The following is a 19,596-nucleotide window of genomic DNA, read 5'->3' as shown; positions in this document are numbered from 1 at the left end:
GATACTAGGACAAGGCTATCAAGGAAATTAGATTTACATCAGTATTTTCCCAGTAAGGTTTGATAAATAAGTGATTGAGGTTCTTTAATGGTTCTTCATATCATCTTTTCCAACATCTCACAGTTAAACTGCTCTATCTATCTGAAACTTCAACCTCCAAAACTTTCGGGTCTTGTGAGTTTAAACAATGAAATCCAGCAGCGTTTGCCTCCAATTTTTAATTCCATCAGAAGCGGGTAAGAATGCTTTAGATCTATTTGCATAAAGAAAATGCGGGCTTGATGCATGACATCGTGTATGTTGGAACGGCTGCTAGGACAGCTTGTAAGAGATTTTGCTTTCCTGCCCACGACATGAAGCGCGTGTACCAGCTAATTGATCTTTGACGGATCTTGTCAACAAGGCTAAAAAAATGTCGCGTTTTTCCTTCCAAAATTCTCTAGGAGTCCCAAATATTTTGCCAAGCCTCCTTTGTTTTAAATATTGAAGAAGTTCTTGACTCACATTTTACTTCTCGCTGAGACTTTTCTGGAAAGGTAATAGCTGATTTATCCAAGTTGATACTTCAATCGAGCCAGCTTTGTGTGCGGTAAGAATTCTCTTAAGAGACTCACAGCTCGCTACTTTCATCTTCTTGAAGAAGATCATATCATCTGCAAAGAGAAGATGATTAATAGGCAGACAACATGGCCACTTTTATGCCTGCCATTTTTCCTTCTTGCGTCGATTTTGTGATTAGAGTTGATAAACTTTTGTGTATAGGGTCAATAGATAAGGAGAAAAAGGATCTCCTTATCTTATCCCACACATTGGAAATACTTTACCTTAGTAGTTCCGTTAATGTGGAGGGAGTAAGATATTGAGCACACACATTCCATGATCCAAGAATTTTATTTATCATGGAAACCAAGTCTGGATAAGGCTCTCTCTCTAAAAATTTCAATTCAATCATGCCGTATGTTTCTCTCATATCCGTTTTAACCGCCACTGGAATATAAACTTTTCTCCTGATATCAAGACGTTATCATATATGGTTCTTCCTTTGACGAACGCGGACTGGTTCCTCGAGATTATTGATTTGACCATCGGTTGAATATGGTTTGTGAGAAATTTTGCAATAACCTTTGTAGTGGATACTAGACAAGAAAATGGGACGATAGTCGATGGACTTTTTTTATCCTCGTCTTTGGTATGAACCTGATGTGTGTCTCATTATATCGCCCGTAGAGGTTGTTGGAAGTAAAGAAGCTTACATTGTCTGATGTCATATCGTTTCCTATAATATCTCCACAGCTTTAGTAAAAACTAGCAGAGAAACTGACTAGTCCTGAAGCTTTAACCGGATGGATGGTGAAGACTGCCTTCTTGATTTCACCATTCTCCAGAATTGTGTTAGCTCAGCATTCATCTCCAAGGTGATCATAGGAGAAATAGAATTATCGACCACATGCAAGTTATTAAGGTTCTTGGACAAGAAATGATCCCTATAATAATCAGCAATGGTGTTAGCAATTTGCTGTTCAACAAAAGTAGCTTGTCTCTGGGATTTTCAATCACTGAAATCTTATTGATAATTTTCCTCTCCCTAGTGCCTGCATGGAAGAATTCGGAGTTCCGGTTTCCAATATGAAGTCATTGGATTCTACTCCACCGCTTACAAAAACTCATCTTCCATATATCCATATATGCTTCTTCTAGTTTCCGTGTGAGATGGTCATTGGAGAGTTCGACCAGGAGTATTACTACTAAGTTCTTCTTACAATTTTTCTTGAGAATCCAGAATTTGATCCTTATTATTGGTATTATGAGCATTGGTCCATTCCATGATTTTTCGACAGATTTGACAGATTTTGGAAAGAACAGTTTCTTATGACAATTGAAGTCCAATGTTATTCATCTAGTTTCTTGATATCTGATTTTTCTTCAAGTATTTTGTCAAAATGAAAGAGTCCTTGTTTCTTATTTTTGTATGGTTGAATGGACTAGGACTATCGGTGGTTCGATCCTTCAAACTTCAAGTATTCACAGGTTACGGCTGGGAAAGATTCAGCCATTTATAGTTGATCATAGCTCAATCAAGGGAAGACTGAATGAAATGATTGTAACAGTTTCCTCGCCAATAGGGAGAATTACCAGAATGTTGGAGATCCCACAATCACATCTGCAAAACGAAGCTTTTAGCGCTAGAAAATATTTAATTCCACCTTAGAGGACCTCTAACTTTTTCGAATTACCTAGGAGATTGTTAAAGTCTCCCAAAACAAACAAATCTTCTTCATCTCTTCCTAGACCAATCGAAGTTAACAAGTTCCAAAATCTGGTTATATCGTCCGATCGAGGTGCTCCATAGATGAAAGAGATATACATAGACATATGTTCCAGTGTAATAAAATTGTCAATAATATTAGGGGAGGAAGATAAAATATCCAGCTGAACACTTTATTTTCATGATAAATAGACACCTTCGCCGGTTCCATTTGAGGGTACTATAAAGTGATTTGTATATTTTGTATGCTAGAATAGTCGGAGCACCACTTCATCCTTGTTCATCATTTCCATGAAAAGAATTAATTCTGAATTCTCTTGTACGCTAGTGTGTCAGGGTGCTCCCAATCCTTTGAAAGTTCTGCCGTTTCAGCGCTTAGGAAGAGCATTTGCAGTCACCCAAAAATTCTTTCCTTCCTTTACTATTGCTGGTATCATCGAAAGTTTCAAAACCCTTGAATACGTTGATGGATTGCTGCTTGTACCCACTTGGAGTTTTCTCCTTGGAAAATTCTGTGAATGTGTAATTCTTCCCTTTTTAAGGATTACTCAATGAAATGAGATAGTATTCACATATCTTCTCAGTAGAGCTTAGAGGAGAATCTGTAAGTCTTGTTCTTAGGGGTTTTATTCCTTCGTCTTTCTTCATATTTCTTCTATCCCTCTTCCAGTCGAGATAAAATATTGTTTTGAGTGATTCCCAAATGTTTAGGATTCCTTCAGGCTTCTCGTAAGCTAACTGTTAAAATTCAGTCCTTCTCTTCATTCGACAAGGATAGGCACTTGAAACAACATTTACGATCATTTTATACTTAAAGTTCACTTCTTTTATTTCTCCCGATGGAAGGTGGATAAATTGGGTCATCTCCAATGGATTAAGAACATTAATAGACACTCGGACTCGCGCATGGTTTAGGACACAGTCCTATACCAGACCTAGTTCATTTCTTGTTGCCTTAATCGTTAGTGGAGGGGAATTCCATAGATTTGTTTCTAAGAAAAAAAGTAGGCTGGGAAATTTTTTGAGATTACTGCCTTCCATTGCTAGATGATCTAGCATCCATTTCTTAAAATGGAAGAGAGCTTTTTTTAGAATGGTAAGGAGGTCCTTTTCATTATCAAAACGGAACTGAGAGAATTAGGGCTCCAAATCTCTTCATGTAAACTTCTTTGTGACGTTATGATGTTGTAGAAAGAGCTCAACAACAGCCTTAGTGTTTTGGACTACTAGGTTTGTAACTCTTCCGAAAAGGGTAAATTTGTTTTTTTTTTCTAGTTCAGAAGCAGTGTGATTTTGGGATACAGACTGGTGGTTTTCGTCTGGGCTGGTTGGGAGCCTCACTCCATTTCTCTTCTTTTTTTTAGTGTAACAATGATTCATTGTAGTAAGCACTTAAGGTGCAGCAAAATTTTGAAAGCAAGATAACTTCAAACATAAAGTATCAACCAAGAGAAAATACCACTAAAGAGCATATAACCGGTATGCAATGTACGAAAACGAAGAAAATTTCACTACAAAGTACAAGACCAAGTTAGTGATCTCACTGAAGATCAACAATAAGCATACTAGAAGGAGGATGTACAAACAACTTAAGAAAGAGATAACAGTAGGAGAAACCGCTTAGTCATCAACACCTAGACCACCATTTTATTCAATAGGAGGGGTGAGGGGATATAAGGAGCTCAGAGCGAGAGGGTTGGCGTCTAGAGGCAGGGAGAATTTGGACGGAGGACGAGAGTCGGAGGTGGGAACCAGGTAATATGAGTTTTCAGAGGTAATTTAAATATGAAAATTCTACCAAAAATAGTAAAAATCGGATAGATAAATTTTATTGTGGACAAAATAAAATCCACCAGAGTCGTGCTTACCGTTAGAGTAAAAAGGAAATTGCCTTAAGCCCCCTATATATTGAGATAATTTGAGGGCCCCTAATTCAAAAAAGTTTATATTTCAGGTCACAAGAATTAATGATTTATGTGAGATTTTCATGTTTTATATCAATATATAGTGGGGTTTTGCTTATCTGAGAGATATTTTTCATTGAGTTTTGATTTTTATTTTTTCTTCTACTTGTTCAGTATTCATGTCTTCTTCTTTTTATTTTATATTGGTTTTGTTATTTGAATTTTACAGTATTTATTTTAGTGCAATGTAGTTGCATGTAGACCATTTATAGTAATTCTATTGCATAACTTAAAAATATTAATAGATTATTTTTTAAAAAAATGATAGATGTTATTTAGTATATCCTTAATCTCATAAAATACAATTGTTAAAAAACTCATATTCTGATACAAATATATTTATTTTATATTAAGTTTCATTAAAAAAAATGCTTATAAAGTTTGCCTTAGGCTTCCCAACTTGTTACCACAACACTGGAGTCTACATAGGAAAATCTGAAATATTTGAAATCTAGATTGACATACATTAATTTTGAGTTAAAATCATTACATGAATTTGATGTTGAGACAGACACAAGTCGATCCAATCCATAATGAAAGTAACCAACCTCAACCCATGAAATCGATTTGGCAAAATATGTTGAAAATCCCACATCAATATACATATATAAAAATTACATAATTATTTGAATAAGTTTTCTCATATTAAGTAATTCAAATTGAAGTTTTATATAAAAATAATAATCTTATAATTTTTAATACACAGTTTATTACAGAGTATATGCAAAACTCGAGGTCCAGGTAGAGGAAACCTCAAAATAGTAAATAGTGTTCTAAATTATAAGGAGAAGTTCATCTGGATAAAGTGACAAGAAGTTTTTTTTTCAAAAACATTTGTTTAATGTATGTTGGAAATGGCAGAAAAAAATGTATGCTGGAAAAATGGATACGGATTAAATGAAGTAAGTCGACTATGCAACCCATTCCAAAGCGAAAAGGGAATATTTACCAATCATTTGATTGGACAAAAACCTAATCAAAAGTTCTTTTCAGAAAAGTAGGCTTCAATTGTTTCAAACATTAGTTTCAATGTCTGGCTTCAGAAAAACAGAATCATCCGTTTTTAATATGAAAGATTTTAAGTTTTCCACAAGAAAAAAGAAATTACATTGCAAATTACAAATCAAAAGACAACTTGTTGGTGTTCAACATTTTACTGAACATGTGTACTAAACAACAAACTATTGGGACCAATTTTTCGCAATCTCCCATCAAGGATTCAAGGAATTGTTGAACCTAATCCATCACATACGGAGATTTAAGCACAGAACACAAGTGGTGTTTGCTGGATTTAAAGGCACGAGAAGGGTGTTTCAAAAAGAAAAGAAAAAAAAAGGCAAGAGAAGGGTAGTGCAATCTGTTTTGGAATGAGAACAGTCCCAAGACAGATTTCTCAACTTATGACAGAAAGAATTGGTTTATGGTGGGCTATGTAGAGAGAATGTGGGATATACGATGGTTGTCATGAAGGTAGATGTGAAGAAGCTGATCCGGATGTCTGGCTTAATCTGCAGAAGCTTCTTTCTTGAGGTATATCATTCTGGTTTTGATTTTGTCATTGCTGATCATCAATAGAACCGAAGGAAAACAAAGAAAATGGCTGATCTCATCGCTAGACAAGCTATGTGCTTACTAATTTGTGACTCTTTGATATCATTCTAATGTACCAAATTGGTCAAGGTCTGTGTTAGAAGCAGAGATAAACAGCGAGTGTCAATAATGCAAAGCCCTTTCTCAATTTTTACGAGAAGAGCATGGTGCCCACGCACACAAACCGAAAGTTTTATCTCTGTCATATTAAATTGTACAAAGAACTCAATACTCAGCAAACAAATCTCGACTCAGGCTGATTCTTCAAACCGAAAGAAACATGAGAATGAGATGGAAATACATTTTCAGAGAAATGAAACCACAAACGAGAGGAGGAAGATCAAAAAACATAGCTAAAAGATCCCATAATGCTACATCATCTTCTAAGCAAAATCATTTTTTTTCTACGAAAGACTAGATGCACATGTAAACTCTACGTGGTTATGTAAGGGGACTGCTGTACGTTTTAGTGTTATGATTGTTTGATCGGAAAACGGTGATAAAAGGATGTGGGTTTAACAAAGACGTCTTATTACGGTCGGAAGAGATGTTCAGTCGGTTACAAGAGAAGTAAAGAGAATGCGACAGAAGAGAAGCCGGCAACTCGATGAGCTACCGGAAAAATACAAATAACGGCAAGATGAAGCAAAGGTGAAAACCCTAATCTAGCCGCCAGATGTTAGTCAGATGATTTCGGATCCCCTTCTCGTTTCTCTTCCTTCTCCTTATATAGTCCTCTGATGTGTCGTTCTTGACCTAGCTTAAGTCGTCTTCGTGGGCCTTCTTTATTGGGCCGAGAGGCCCGCATTCGTCCGAGCGGTCGCCGAGCTGTGTGCCTCTTAGTCGGCGTCGCTCGACTCGAGATACTGTAGAGGCAAGCCGAGTAATCAACCGGTTTAAGCCGACTATTCGAGCCATCGCTTTCCTTGGTCTGGGCCAGGCCTTCTATTCCTTGGGCCTTGTGGGATGATTAAATCCATCCTCTACAGTAAGTCCCCCCAGTCCATCAGTGAGCGAAGAGTCGACAAGCTCATGATGGATTCTGGAACTCGAAGGTTCAAAGGAACAGAAGTCCTGTCGGGAGATTGAAATGATAGGTCGATGAGTCGCGGGGAAGGCTGCGGCAATGCCTTCTCTCGGAGTCGTTGAGTCGCGGGGAAGGCTGCGGTAATGCCTTCCCTCGGAGTCGTTGAGTCGCAGGCTCCCAGATTTTGATCGGCAAATCCTGGCTAATTTACCGGTTTAACCGATCTTAGGATAACCGTTTGGTTAATTAAGATAAGAAGCCGGAAAGTCGCGGGAGTCGATGGGGTTTTTGGGGGAAACTCGAGGCCCGTTTAGGCCCATTTAGGCTTAATTATGATACCTCGAATCTTTCCCCCTTTTTCCCTTCATGAGTATCTCGGGGAGTCGAAACGCCGCGAGGGTCCGCTGGGTATTTAGGGGGAATTTCGAGGCCCATTTAGGCCCGAATAGACCTAATGATGATGCCTCGAACTCCTCCCTCTCTTCTCCTTATAAATATGCGGATCCCCTTTCATTTCTTTAAGTTTCCTCCGCGAGCAAAGGTACTTTCTCTCTCCTTCCTTTATCTCTCTAAGTGTTGTAGCCTTCGTTCGACGCGATCTTCACTATGTCATCGGTTCCGAGATTATCGAGGCAACAGAAGGGAAAATCGGTTGCAGCGACGTCGACGCCGGCAAGGAATCCCGACGGAGGTCGTCTCGGGGATCTTGAATCTACCCACCATGCGGCGATGATGGATACCGCCAATTTGTCTCGTTCCCAAAGGCTCCTGGTCGCAGATGCTACGAGGCTTGCGAGGGAAGGGAATGAGAACGTCGCTGTTAGAGACGCGACGGAGTGCGCGAGAGACGGGCAGAGCGGGGCGATGCCTGTCGACTCGGTTACTTTGAGGGCTCGCCCTATGGAGGGCGATCCTCCTGAAAATGACGATCCCGAAGCTGAGTTAGTCCCGACGACCTTCTATCCCGACGGGATTTTCGAGGAGCTTCCGAGGCTTCTACCCGACCTGCTTCGCCCTGCCTTCGTGGCTGGTCAAGACTGGGAGGGTGTAGAAGAGACTAAATCGACCCCGAGGAGTGTGAAGAAGATTCTTCGATCCAAGGGCGCTACAGGCGTAACCTTCCTTATCCCTACGAAGGAGCAGAGACCTTGGTCTCCTCCGATCGGATATCAGACGGTATATGAGTCTTACTTCCAGGAGGACACTCGCTGTTGGTTCCCGATCCCGCGATTAATCACTGCGTACGCTAGGCGGCGAGACATCGCGATTAGCCAACTATTGAATGGCTCGCTGCGACTGGCCGTCACCTTATCGGTTTTAGCGGAGCAGATCGATATGCCGATGAGCGTCAGATCTTTCGAGGAGATGACCTCGATAACCGACATGAAGGACGGGACCTACTCGGTGAAGATGCGACCAAACTGTAACGTATGCGCCGGCCATCCGAACAAGACGCAGAATTGGCAGCGCTCTTACTTCTTTCTTAAATCCGACGACTCGGCTTTCGAGGAGCCTCCTCAGGAGGACTATCGGGTTCTTTGGAACCGTTCCTGTGGTAGAGTATCTTGTCGCGAACTGCGTCTGACTTTGTTGTTCTTAATGAGACTCTCCTTTTCTTTTGTTTGCAGTTGGCCATCCTACGTCTTCCGTCTATCCCAAGGATTTCCTGAAAAGCGTTCAAGCCGTCGCTTTGCTTAGAATCTACCGTTGGTCCGAGATCACCGTCGAGAAGACCTACGAGTTTAAAGATCGAATTGCTCGTAGTGCGTTCTCTCGCCGTTTCTGGTATTCTCTTTGGCCGTATGGTTTACTTACCGCGTGCTGACATCTTTGCCTTGTGTTTTCAGGAGGGTGGAGATCAGATCTTCCGACAGCTCTTCCTATTCGCAAGAAGAGACTAGAAATTTTCCCGAGAGATATCCAGAAGCAAGTCACCGAGGCAAAGAGAATGGGGACTCTTCCAGACTTAAGCGCGATGCTAGCTGCTCAACTGGGACTGGCTAGCGGGGGCGGGCCCTCGACGGCCGTCCCTCGTGCTGACGAGGTTCCTCCTTCCGATGCTGCAAATACTGGAAAAGGTAGGAAGAGGAAGAGGGGTAACTCGGGTGTCGAGGAGAGTGCTGGGGAAGCGAGTGGCGTCCCTCTTTCCGGTGATCCTCAGAAGAAGAAGAAAAGGAGGAAGAAGACCAAGAGGTCTGTTGAGGTTCAGTCGGAGGATCCCGAGGAGCCAACTGGAGCTGAGGAGGAAGAAGAAGAAACCCAACCTGAAGAGGAGGTTTCTGAGGCTGAAGTCTCGAGAGAGCGAGACGAAGCGGGGGAAGCAGATGGATCTGAGGATTCCCTTAACGTCGCCGTCCTGGACGGTTCTGATGAAGATAGCGGAGAGTCGCCGCTTTTAATGAGGAGGCACAACGATGAGATCGACGATGAAGTACGATCTCCTACTTTGGCGTCTCCTCGCGAGGGAATCCCAGCTATTACTGGGACTGGGGCCGTTCAGATCGGCACGTCTCCTCGCGGCTCTGCTGTCTTAAGGAGGGCTCCCGGGATTAACTTTCCGGACAAAGTCTCCTTCCACTACGAGGGGCCGGCCCCTCTGGCGTATGTTCCCGAGAAGTGCGGGGAGTTTCTTCGCCAACTCAGGGGGAGGGCGAAACCTCTACCTGCCGTGAAGGACCTCATCTTTGGGAGTGAATACGAGGAGGCTGCGAGGGCAAAGCTGCTGGTAAACGTTTCGATCTCTCCCTTTTTTTTTGTGTTTCGTTACTTAATTCTTTCTTACGATTTTCATCTCCTCGTTCGTTTAGGGAGACGGCGCGATGAATGTCGTAATCGACAAATACGACACTGCCCTGAAAGGAGTCTCGACTGAACTTGAGCTGGCCAAGAAGGAGCACGCGGAGAAAGAGGAAGCTTCTGCTCGTCGGCTAAGTACGTCAAAGGCTAACGTTGAGAGGCTCAATGGGATGGTCACTCGCACGATAGCTCGAAGAGACGAACTCAAGGCCGATTTGGTGGCGTCTCGCGGGGTTATCCATGAGCTCGAGCAGAAGAATGCCGAGCTCGAGAGCGAGAAGGCTTCACTCGCTGCATCTCATGAAAGAGAGATGAAGCGCCTTAGGGATTTCAGGATCTTGGAAGTGACGAAGGAAAGAGGAAGGGTTGAAGCTGAGATGTCTGCAAAGGCTAATCGTCGCTTCGCCAAGATTCGCTCCCGAGAGGAACGCCGAAGTCTTTACGACAAGGCTCGGTTGCTTCATAGCCAAGCTTTTGGGACCAGGAAATGCCTTGAAGCCTTAAAGAGGGCTGGGAGCGACATCTTGCAAGCCACGATCGATCTTTTCGCGGAGCAAGAGAAGAAGTACGAGCAGGAGGCCGAGGAGCTCAAGGTTGGCGAGATACCCGAGGGGGATCTCACGCTTTCTCCTCTTGTACTGGATTCCCAGTTTGTAGATGCTCGTATTTTGGCGAGTCTTGATCCTTACGGGTCCAACGCCAGTCTGATTGACCCAGAGACCGCAGCAAATCTTGTTACTCTGCCTTCTGATCCAATCGATGGACGTCGTGACGAGCCGACGCCTTTTGTAGAGGGTTCTTCGGCTGCGTTTGAGGGGGAGACGCCTAATCGGGGGACCAACGCTGCTGAAGACGGTGCTCCTGTCCTCGTGCTCTCGGATACTTCGGCTGAAGGATCTCGTCGAGGTAACGAGGAGGTTGCTCACGAGTCGAGTGTTAGGGCTTCGGAGCTTTCTGCCCTCAACGATCGTGAGAGCGACCGAGAGGATTAGCGTCTCTTGTATGTTGTTTTCTTTCGAGTCTTATATGACTCATTGTTGTAACTTTTCGAACCTTTGCCCTCGAGGCTTTTATTTTGTTGTTTTCTCGCCATCTTGAACTCTTTTGGTGATTTGAACTGATTTACTTATCTTAGATTTGTCTATCAAAATCGTGATTTCTCAAGATTTGAAGTGACTCTGTTCGTTCGGTGTAAATGCTGTTCGAGATGTCGAATCATTATAATTTTAAACTTGTTATGACTTTGTCTCGATCGACCTCTTTGAGTCGCGACCGTTTGCCACTTTAAGTCGTTAATTAAGAGTTTTCGACTTTGACGGTTCCGAGTCGATCCTAATGTAATTTTCAAGCGTTTGGTTGGCCAGACCTTACTTAGTTAATTATAGGATGAATTGGAGTCATTGTCTCGGCCATGTTGGTTTAGGTCGCAACGCGGTCGATTCCCGTGAATATGTGTCTGATCAGGACGTATTCGACGTGGGATGCGAGTGCCGATACGTTTGTTCGAGGAGCCGGGGCGTGCTCGTGTAGGCATCGTTTAAGTGATCGTCTGCTTCGGAGATCGATTCCTCGGGGAGGGTTTATATATTTTTTTTTTATTTCGGCTGGACCCTTTTCCTTTGGGCTGCCTACGTATCCCTTTGCGGGAATCAAGCCATTCGTAGTTCTTAGATTGCGAGTAAAAGTGGCCTTTGTGGCGCATTTACTCGATTTTTTTTTTTTTTTTTTTTTTTTTTTTTGCGAGTAAAAGCGGCCTTTGTGGCGCGTTTACTCGATCAGTAAATTGCGAGTAAAAGTGGCCTTTGTGGCGCATTTACTCGGGTTGGTATTTTCCTTGACTAAGGATGGAAGAGGCGGAGATGTTTGGAGTTCCAGGCTCTCGGTACTGCTTCGCCTGTCGAAGTCTCGAGGCGGTATACTCCTGGCTTGATGACTTCGACTATCTTGTATTGTCCTTCCCAGTTGGCTCCGAGCTTGCCGGCTTTCCACTCCTTAGTGTTTTCGAAGACCTTTCTTAAGACAAGGTTGCCCATTTCGAGAGGACGCGACTTGACCTTTTTGTTGTAATAGCTCTCGATTTGATGCTGGTAATTCTGGATACGGAGTAACGCTTGGTCGCGCTTTTCCTCGATATCGTCGAGTGCGTCGAGGAGCATGTCGCGGTTGAGTTCAGTGTTCTGTGGCATTCGTGACCGGCGTAGACTCGTCACGTTCACTTCTGCAGGAGCCATTGCCTCGATGCCGTAGGCCATTGAGAAGGGTGTAGTCTTCGTCGCTCCGCGAGGAGTGGTTCTATGAGACCACAGGACACCATCTAGTTCGTCTGCCCAGCAACCTTTCTTTAAGTCGAGTCGTTTCTTCAGACCGTCTATGATGGTCTTGTTCGTCGATTCGGCTTGACCATTACTTTGCGGGTTTCTCGGTGTCGACATGTTGAGTCGAATGCGCCATCTGTCGCAGAAGCCCTTGAAGTGATGCGAGATGAATTGCGAACCGTTGTCCGTGATTATCTCGTATGGGAGCCCGTGTCGGCAGATTATGTTCTTCCAGACGAAGTTTTGTACCTCCTTGTCGGTTATGCTGGCGTAGGCTTCGGCTTCAACCCATTTGGTGAAGTAATCGGTGAGGACCAGGATGAACTTCTTTTGTCGGGATGCCGGCATCGGACCAATGATGTTCATTCCCCATCTCATAAATGGGTATGGAGCAGTCAAGGTGTGGAGAAACTCCGTTGGGCTGTGTATGGTTTTGGCGTGACGCTGGCACTTATCGCATTTGCGCGCGTATGTCTCGCAGTCGGCGTTCATTGTTGGCCAGTAGAATCCGAGGTTTTTAACTTTTAGTGCGAGAGCTCGCCCGCCCGAGTGGTTGCCTGCTGCTCCTTCGTGTGTTTCGGCCATGACGAGTCTCGTTTCTTCGCCGGCGATACACTTGAGTAGTACCTTTGTTGCAGTCCATCGGTGTAGTTCCCCGTCCATGACGACGTAGTGCGTGCTGCGTCGTTTCAGTCGCCGGGCATCCCATTTTTCGACGGGCAGTAAACCTTCCGCGAGGTAATCAATGAGTTCCTTACGCCAATCTGTTGAGTGATCATCTGGCGAGGGGGATTCCACTTCGTCAATGTCCATCGCGTCGTTGATCGCTGCTATAATCGCGGCCTGTTCTGCCTTCGTATCGATGCTTGGTTTCTCGATTTTATGGATCGGGATTGTCCTTTTGACCTGGTCATGTAGCTTGCTTCCCAGAGCGGCGAGGGCGTCGGCACAAACATTTTCTCCGCGAGGAACCTTCGTGAGTTCGAAGAACTCGAAGTCTCGCGTGAGGTCTTGGACGAGTTTGAGGTAGGCGTCCATCCTGTCGTTGCGGACGTCGTAATCACCGAGGTACTGGCTTACGACGAGTTGAGAGTCGCAGTAAGCGCTGATTCGTTTGGCTTTCACCGCTTTGGCGAGACGGAGTCCCGCGATGAGGGATTCGTACTCAGCTTCGTTGTTTGATGCCGCGAAACCGAAACTGAATGACTGTCGGATGAGTTCTCCTGTTGGTGATTGCAATTGCACTCCTGCTCCTGATCCTTTACTCGTGGATGAACCGTCGACGTGGAGGATCCAGTTTACGCTTGGTAGGATGAGGTCTTGTTCCAGCTCTGGCGTCAACTCGATCAAGAAGTCGGCAAGGACTTGTGACTTTGCTGCTGTGCGATTCTTGTATACGATGTCATGTTCGCTCAGCTCCATCGCCCATTTGGTCAACCGCCCCGATTGGTTAGTATTTTGCATAACCGTTCTGAGTGGTTGGTTGGACAGTACTTCGATCGTGTGCGACTGGAAGTAGGGTCGCAGTTTTCTTGCCGAGGTGACGACAGCTAGGGCCATCTTTTCGAGTGTTGGATATCTCGTCTCAGGCTCCGTCATTCTTTTACTTGTGTAAAAGATTGGTTTCTGTTCTCCCCTATCTTCTCGAATCAATACGCTGCTGACGGCGGAGGATGTGACGGCGATGTAGAGAGACAGTGTGTCGCCGGCTTCTGGCTTCGATAGCACGGGTGGGGTCGTGAGATAATGCTTGAGTTGATTGAATGCCTCTTCGCATTTTTCATCCCAGACGAACCTCTTGTTTCCCCTTAGTAGCTCGTAGAAGGGAAGACACTTGTCGGTCGATCGCGAGATGAACCTGTTGAGAGCTGCTATGCGTCCCGTTAGTCGCTGCACTTCGCGGCTGTTTTTCGGGCTTGGAAGGTCGAGAATCGCCGAGATCTGCTTGGGGTTAGCTTCGATTCCTCGCTGAGTGACGATGTAGCCGAGGAATTCCCCAGAGGTGACACCGAAGGTACATTTGGCCGGGTTAAGTTTCATCCCATAGTCGTTCAAGATCTTGAAGCAGTCGCGTAAGTTATTTAGGTGGTCGTCGGCCTTGAGCGATTTCACCAACATATCGTCGATGTACACTTCCATGGTGTTGCCAAGCTGATCAGCGAACATTCGGTTAACGAGTCGCTGATAAGTCGCACCGGCGTTTTTTAGCCCGAAGGGCATCACCTTGTAGCAATAAGTCCCTCTGTCGGTGATGAATGCTGTCTTCTCGCGATCATCGGGATGCATCAAGATCTGGTTGTAGCCCGAGAAAGCGTCCATGAAGGTTAGGAGTTCGTTACCGGCAGTTGATTCGACGAGACGATCGATGTGAGGGAGTGGGTAACTATCCTTTGGGCATGCCTTGTTGAGGTCCGTGAAATCGACGCATATGCGCCATTTGCCGTTCTTCTTCTTGACGACGACCGGGTTGGCTAACCATTCAGGGTATCGAACTTCGGTAATAAAACCCGCGTCGAGGAGCCGGTCGACTTCGTCGTTCACTGCCTTGGATCTTTCTGGACCGAGTTTGCGTCGCTTCTGTCGGATGGGTTTGAAAGTCGGGTCGACGTGCAGTTCATGGGAGGTAACTGCGGGGTCGATCCCTTTCATGTCGGAGGTCTTCCAGGCGAACGTTGAAGCGTTGTCTTTGATGAAAGAGATGATCTTTGAACATATGTCGTCGGACAGGTAGACGCCAACTCGGATGATTTTCGTTGGGTCGGATTCATCGATTGCGACTTCGCGAACTTCCTCCTTCTGGGGGTATATCTTGCTGAGTGGTTTACTGACGGAGTTGACGAGGGAAGCCTGTTGCTGCATCTTTACGGTTGCAATCAGCAGTTCTCTCGCGGCTTGTTGATCTCCCCGAATCGTCTGTGTTTTTCCGTCTTTGCCGGGAAACTTGACGCATTGATGGTACGTCGAGGGAACGGCTTTCATGGAATGCAACCATGGTGTTCCGAGGATGGCATTGTAGGGTGCTTTGGCTCGGATGACGGAGAACTTGACGGTACGGGTTATACCACCTGCGTATACTGGAAGACGAATTGTTCCGATCATTTGCTCCGAGGCCCCGTTGAAGCCAGTGAGCGTGCGAGAGGAAGGCTTCATATCTCTCAAATCGACTCCCATTTTGTCCAGTGTGTCGCGAAAGATGAGATCGACCGAGCTGCCGGTGTCGATAAGGACTTTTGCGACTAGGCATTCTCCGATGTCGAGGTCGACGAGGAGGGGATCGTTGTGTGGCGTATGGATGCCCTTGGTATCCAGTGCCGAAAAAGTGATCTGGTGATCATTTTCGACTGGAGGCGGGCAGTTCTTGGAGGTGGTGGCTTGTCGTTTGTAGTCTTTGACAGCTCGAACTGAGTCGCCGCAAGGAGGTGATCCTCCCATGATTACGCTAATGTGCGGATTGCGGGTAGCTCGCATTGATTCGAGTTGCTTCCTTAAGTCATCGGTTGTGTTCTCGAATTGAAGAGTTTCTGCGGGCTTTTTCTTTTTTGATTCGAGACGTCGTCGCAGATCGGACCCTTTTGAACGGTTGAGTTGGATTCGCAGGTCATCGGCCTTTGAATTGAGCTGGTCGCGAAGGTCGCCGTGTTGACCTATTCTCCTGGCGCTGGATTTTGAGATGGTCGCGCGGAGGTCGGCGCTTCCGACGTGTTCGTTCGTAGCGTTCTTTCGCTTCAATAGGGTGCGCAGATCTTTGTCTGTTGTCGGGGAAGTGAGAGATTGCTCGACTTTGCTGTTCAGTTTGTCGCGTAAATCTGGTTGCGTTGTCGAGGAGTCGTCGTCAGAGGAGTCACAAGGGTGAGAGAGTATGACTTCCACTCGTCGCCGGCGACGCGGATGTTCGTCTTCTGATGAGTCGTTGGCGGGGCCGACGTTGTTGACAGGAGTGTGCTCAGGGCTCGCTCTTTCCTCGCTAGGGGCCGTGTTCTGCTGAGACTTCTGTGCCTTCTTCTCCTTGTTCTTACTCCAACTTTTGGTGTTTTTCGGTGTCGTTGGAGAGGTGGGCATTTGAATTGTCCCGTTAGTGATCCCGTCGAAAAATTGCCCGATGAGGACTTTGCATTCTTTCGTATCATGGGAATCCCTTTTGTGGTAGAGGCACCATTTCTTTGGCTCCTCGGAGTTTGAACTCGCTGGTTCGGACGACTTTGATTGCTTCGAGGCGGAGTCTCGATCCCAGTGGTTCCAGGCTTTCTCTCGCGTGACGGCTGCTGTTTTTGGCGATTCCTCGTCGTCGACCGAGCTAACGTAGCCTCGCTTCTGAGTGGTGTTCCCACCGGATGAGTGCTGGCGGGGCTCAGGGCGGGTGTCGTTTGTTCGGGCGGGTCGCTGTTTCGCTGCTGCTTCTTTCGCAAACTTTGCTCTTGTGTCTTCTTCCATGCGGATGAAGTTGTTTGAGCGAGCGATGGCGTCAGACACAGATTTCGTCGGGTATCGGTAGAGATCCTGACGGAACGTGGAGTCAACGTGCAAAGTGTTCATCAGAGACTCGACAGCGATAGGATCAGGAATATCCACTTTCGAGACGATAGCTTTGAACTTCTCCATGAAGTCGCGGAGGCTTTGGCCGCTGGTATGAGTGAGGTTCCACAGGTCGGACACGGTCGTTTCTTGGTTGGTGAACATGATATAATTCTTCAGGAAGGCCGTCGAGAGGTCGTGGAAACAATCGACGGAGTTTTCTCTGAGGCCTGTGAACCAAGTAAGGGCCGGTCCCTCTAGGGTTTCGACAAAGAGTTGGCAAAAGCCGGCGTCTTTGTCTTCGTCGGTCAGATTTGCGCGTCGCATCGCTATGTTGAAGGACGTGACATGAGTAGAAGGGTCGGAGAGACCCTTGAAGGTTGGAAGACGAAGTTTCTCCATCTTCTGGAGCCGTACGCCGGTGACCCTTTGCGTAAAGGGTGTGCGAAGAGATTCCGCGAGTACGTGCTCGATTTGGGGCGCCGAGGTCGTCACCTGGTGGATCTTTGAGTTGATGTCGAGGACCGACTGTTTCAACGCGGCTAGCTCGCTTGCGGTGTCTGCGTTGATGTCGTTACCAGCGCTCTGGTTGCTGTTACCGGCGCTCTGGTTGTTGTTATCCCGCGCAGGTGCTACGTTGGTGGTTCGTTCAGTGGCGAACAGGTGTCGACGGTATTGCGCCGTTGAAGCTTCGGCGTTTGCAGCGATAGGAGCGAGTATTTTTGCTATCGCTGTGATTTGGTCGACCGCCGCCTTCTGCGCCGCTTCTTGCAGGGCGAGGCGTGCCAAGATGGTTTCCATGGACGCAGGAGGGGGTAGCGGAGTTACTGGTGTAGGCGTAGGTGTTACCTCGGGAGCCGGCATCACCTCGAGGGCTTCGCGCTCCTCGCCAGACGAAGAACTGTCGTTGCTGACAACCATAGTACTAACGTTACTTTGCTAAAAAGGACCCACGGTGGGCGCCAGGCGTTTGATCGGAAAACGGTGATAAAAGGATGTGGGTTTAACAAAGACGTCTTATTACGGTCGGAAGAGATGTTCAGTCGGTTACAAGAGAAGTAAAGAGAATGCGACAGAAGAGAAGCCGGCAACTCGATGAGCTACCGGAAAAATACAAATAACGGCAAGATGAAGCAAAGGTGAAAACCCTAATCTAGCCGCCAGATGTTAGTCAGATGATTTCGGATCCCCTTCTCGTTTCTCTTCCTTCTCCTTATATAGTCCTCTGATGTGTCGTTCTTGACCTAGCTTAAGTCGTCTTCGTGGGCCTTCTTTATTGGGCCGAGAGGCCCGCATTCGTCCGAGCGGTCGCCGAGCTGTGTGCCTCTTAGTCGGCGTCGCTCGACTCGAGATACTGTAGAGGCAAGCCGAGTAATCAACCGGTTTAAGCCGACTATTCGAGCCATCGCTTTCCTTGGTCTGGGCCAGGCCTTCTATTCCTTGGGCCTTGTGAGATGATTAAATCCATCCTCTACAATGATAAGTAAAATATTATAACATGGAAACGCACAATGCAAACAAACAATCGGGAACGATAAGGAGAATGTTATAAAAACTATCTTAGAGTGATCTCCAGACTCTAAATTCACTTATCCTAACAATTTGGCAATATGCAGATAGAGAGCCCAAAAGAATCTGAATTTCTGAGTATGGCTCCTCCTATACAGAGCCTACAGAACAGTGAGCAATGGTTGACACTGACTATATAGAGTAACAAGGAAGTAGCAAAGCAGTAATGAGTTTAAAACCATCTGAAATTGTACTACAATGATTCAAAACACAAAAAGTCCAACATATCATAATAACTCAGTTCCAGAAAATGTCTTGAAAACTAAACCCCCATCACCTCACTGCCAACTCGATGGCCAATAGGGATGAATCCCATAACCAGTCTTCCAATTATCCAAGTAAACAACTTGCTTCACAGCCCAGGAGGACACAACCAGAGCCACAAGCATCACCAGTCTCTGAACATTAAGGTTCCTAACCCGAACAAGCACATTAGTAACAAACGCCAAGAGCAACCCAACGACAGTGTACAAGAACCCCACAGCGAACCCCTCAGCTCCAAGCTGCATCCCAGATCCTTGGTAGAAGAAAACAAGCTTGTTCGGATCGTTACGATCCTGGAGAAACATAGGCATTTTCCTGATAATGTTGTGCATCGTTCCCGCGACGCTGAAGAAGTAGATGAAGATAGCGCCTGATAACCAAAGCCTATGGTCATGGAGAAGAGTCTCTCCTCTCAGAATCCGTTTGATGACAAACGGAGTCGCGATTACGATCATCGCCACGATGACGCTGATCTGCGCCTTGGAAAGAAACGGCGGACGTTGGATCGGACCGACGGTGAGCTTGGTTCGCTGCTCGACGAACTCAGCCATGGATTCGGCTAACCTCGCGAAATCAGACTGGTCCATTTGACCAGATTCGTCGCTTAGTTTCGCTGTTGAAGCGGTTACGAGACGGATGTGAGGGAGAGCGTTGACGCCGAATCGCTGGAAGGAAGACTGGGACCGCGAGAACTCGATCTCGCAGAAGAAAAGCTTGTTCAGATCGGATCCGTTGTTGTTGGCGAGGAAGGTGGCGGAGACGAGGCCGAACTCGCGGCGGAGCTCTTGGAGACGGAGCTCCGTTTTGCTGTGGAGCTGAGTGGCGTCGAAGAAGACGAGGATTGAGTAAGGACGTGGAGTGGGAGAGGAGATGAGGAATTTGGAGATTCCATGGTCGTCGAGATGGATTACGCCTGATTCGGAGTTTGATCTCAGGGAAGCGAGCTCGTTGGTGAGATCTGAATCGGAATCTGGATCTGAGAAGGATGCTGATGCGATTGATGATAAGGAGGATACGAGGAGTAGAAGAGATAAGAGTTTTTTATCGATCGCCATTGTCTTGTCCACCAGGTGAGTTCAAATTCGGGAGGAGAAGAGAAAGGTGAAAGACGAGGGTATTGCCCGTTTACCGGAGAGCCTCTAGTTGGAGAAGAAGGTCTACGAAGCTCTTCATTTTGCCATCTCGCTGGTTATCCACGATGGAAGGTTTTTATTGGCTACTGAATCCACGTGGGCTATTTTGATTCGTGGTTAGAGTCTGCAGCTTCAGAGCTTTCTCATGTTAATTCACCTC

The 19,596-nt window shown here is 46.1% G+C and overlaps 1 protein-coding gene across 2 annotated transcripts; it reads right to left on the bottom strand.

Annotated features, from left to right (window-relative positions):
* Positions 1-6,002: 6,002 nt before the first annotated feature.
* Positions 6,003-19,475, bottom strand: LOC106376869 (probable dolichyl-diphosphooligosaccharide--protein glycosyltransferase subunit 3B). Of its 2 annotated transcripts, none has more exons than XM_048736528.1 (2): positions 18,317-19,475; positions 6,003-6,803 (listed from the first exon to the last, which is right to left on the bottom strand). In XM_048736528.1, exon 1 carries the CDS (start codon positions 19,356-19,358, stop codon positions 18,318-18,320), a length of 1,041 nt encoding a protein of 346 aa, XP_048592485.1. In that variant the 5' UTR covers positions 19,359-19,475; the 3' UTR covers positions 6,003-6,803; position 18,317. The 2 variants fall into 2 exon arrangements, with proteins under 2 accessions (XP_048592485.1, XP_048592483.1); XM_048736526.1 differs by lacking the exon at positions 6,003-6,803 and adding an exon at positions 17,469-17,941.
* Positions 19,476-19,596: the final 121 nt, after the last annotated feature.

The sequence above is a fragment of the Brassica napus genome, chromosome A1, assembly GCF_020379485.1.
Source record: "Brassica napus cultivar Da-Ae chromosome A1, Da-Ae, whole genome shotgun sequence".
Classification (NCBI taxonomy): domain Eukaryota; kingdom Viridiplantae; phylum Streptophyta; class Magnoliopsida; order Brassicales; family Brassicaceae; genus Brassica; species Brassica napus.
This window is presented reverse-complemented; position numbering and strand designations above follow the sequence as displayed.

What these genes read in the sequence shown, in the direction of transcription:
- LOC106376869 (XM_048736528.1), bottom strand. Translation starts at nt 19,358, where the DNA reads ATGGCGATCGATAAAAAACTCTTATCTCTTCTACTCCTCGTATCCTCC.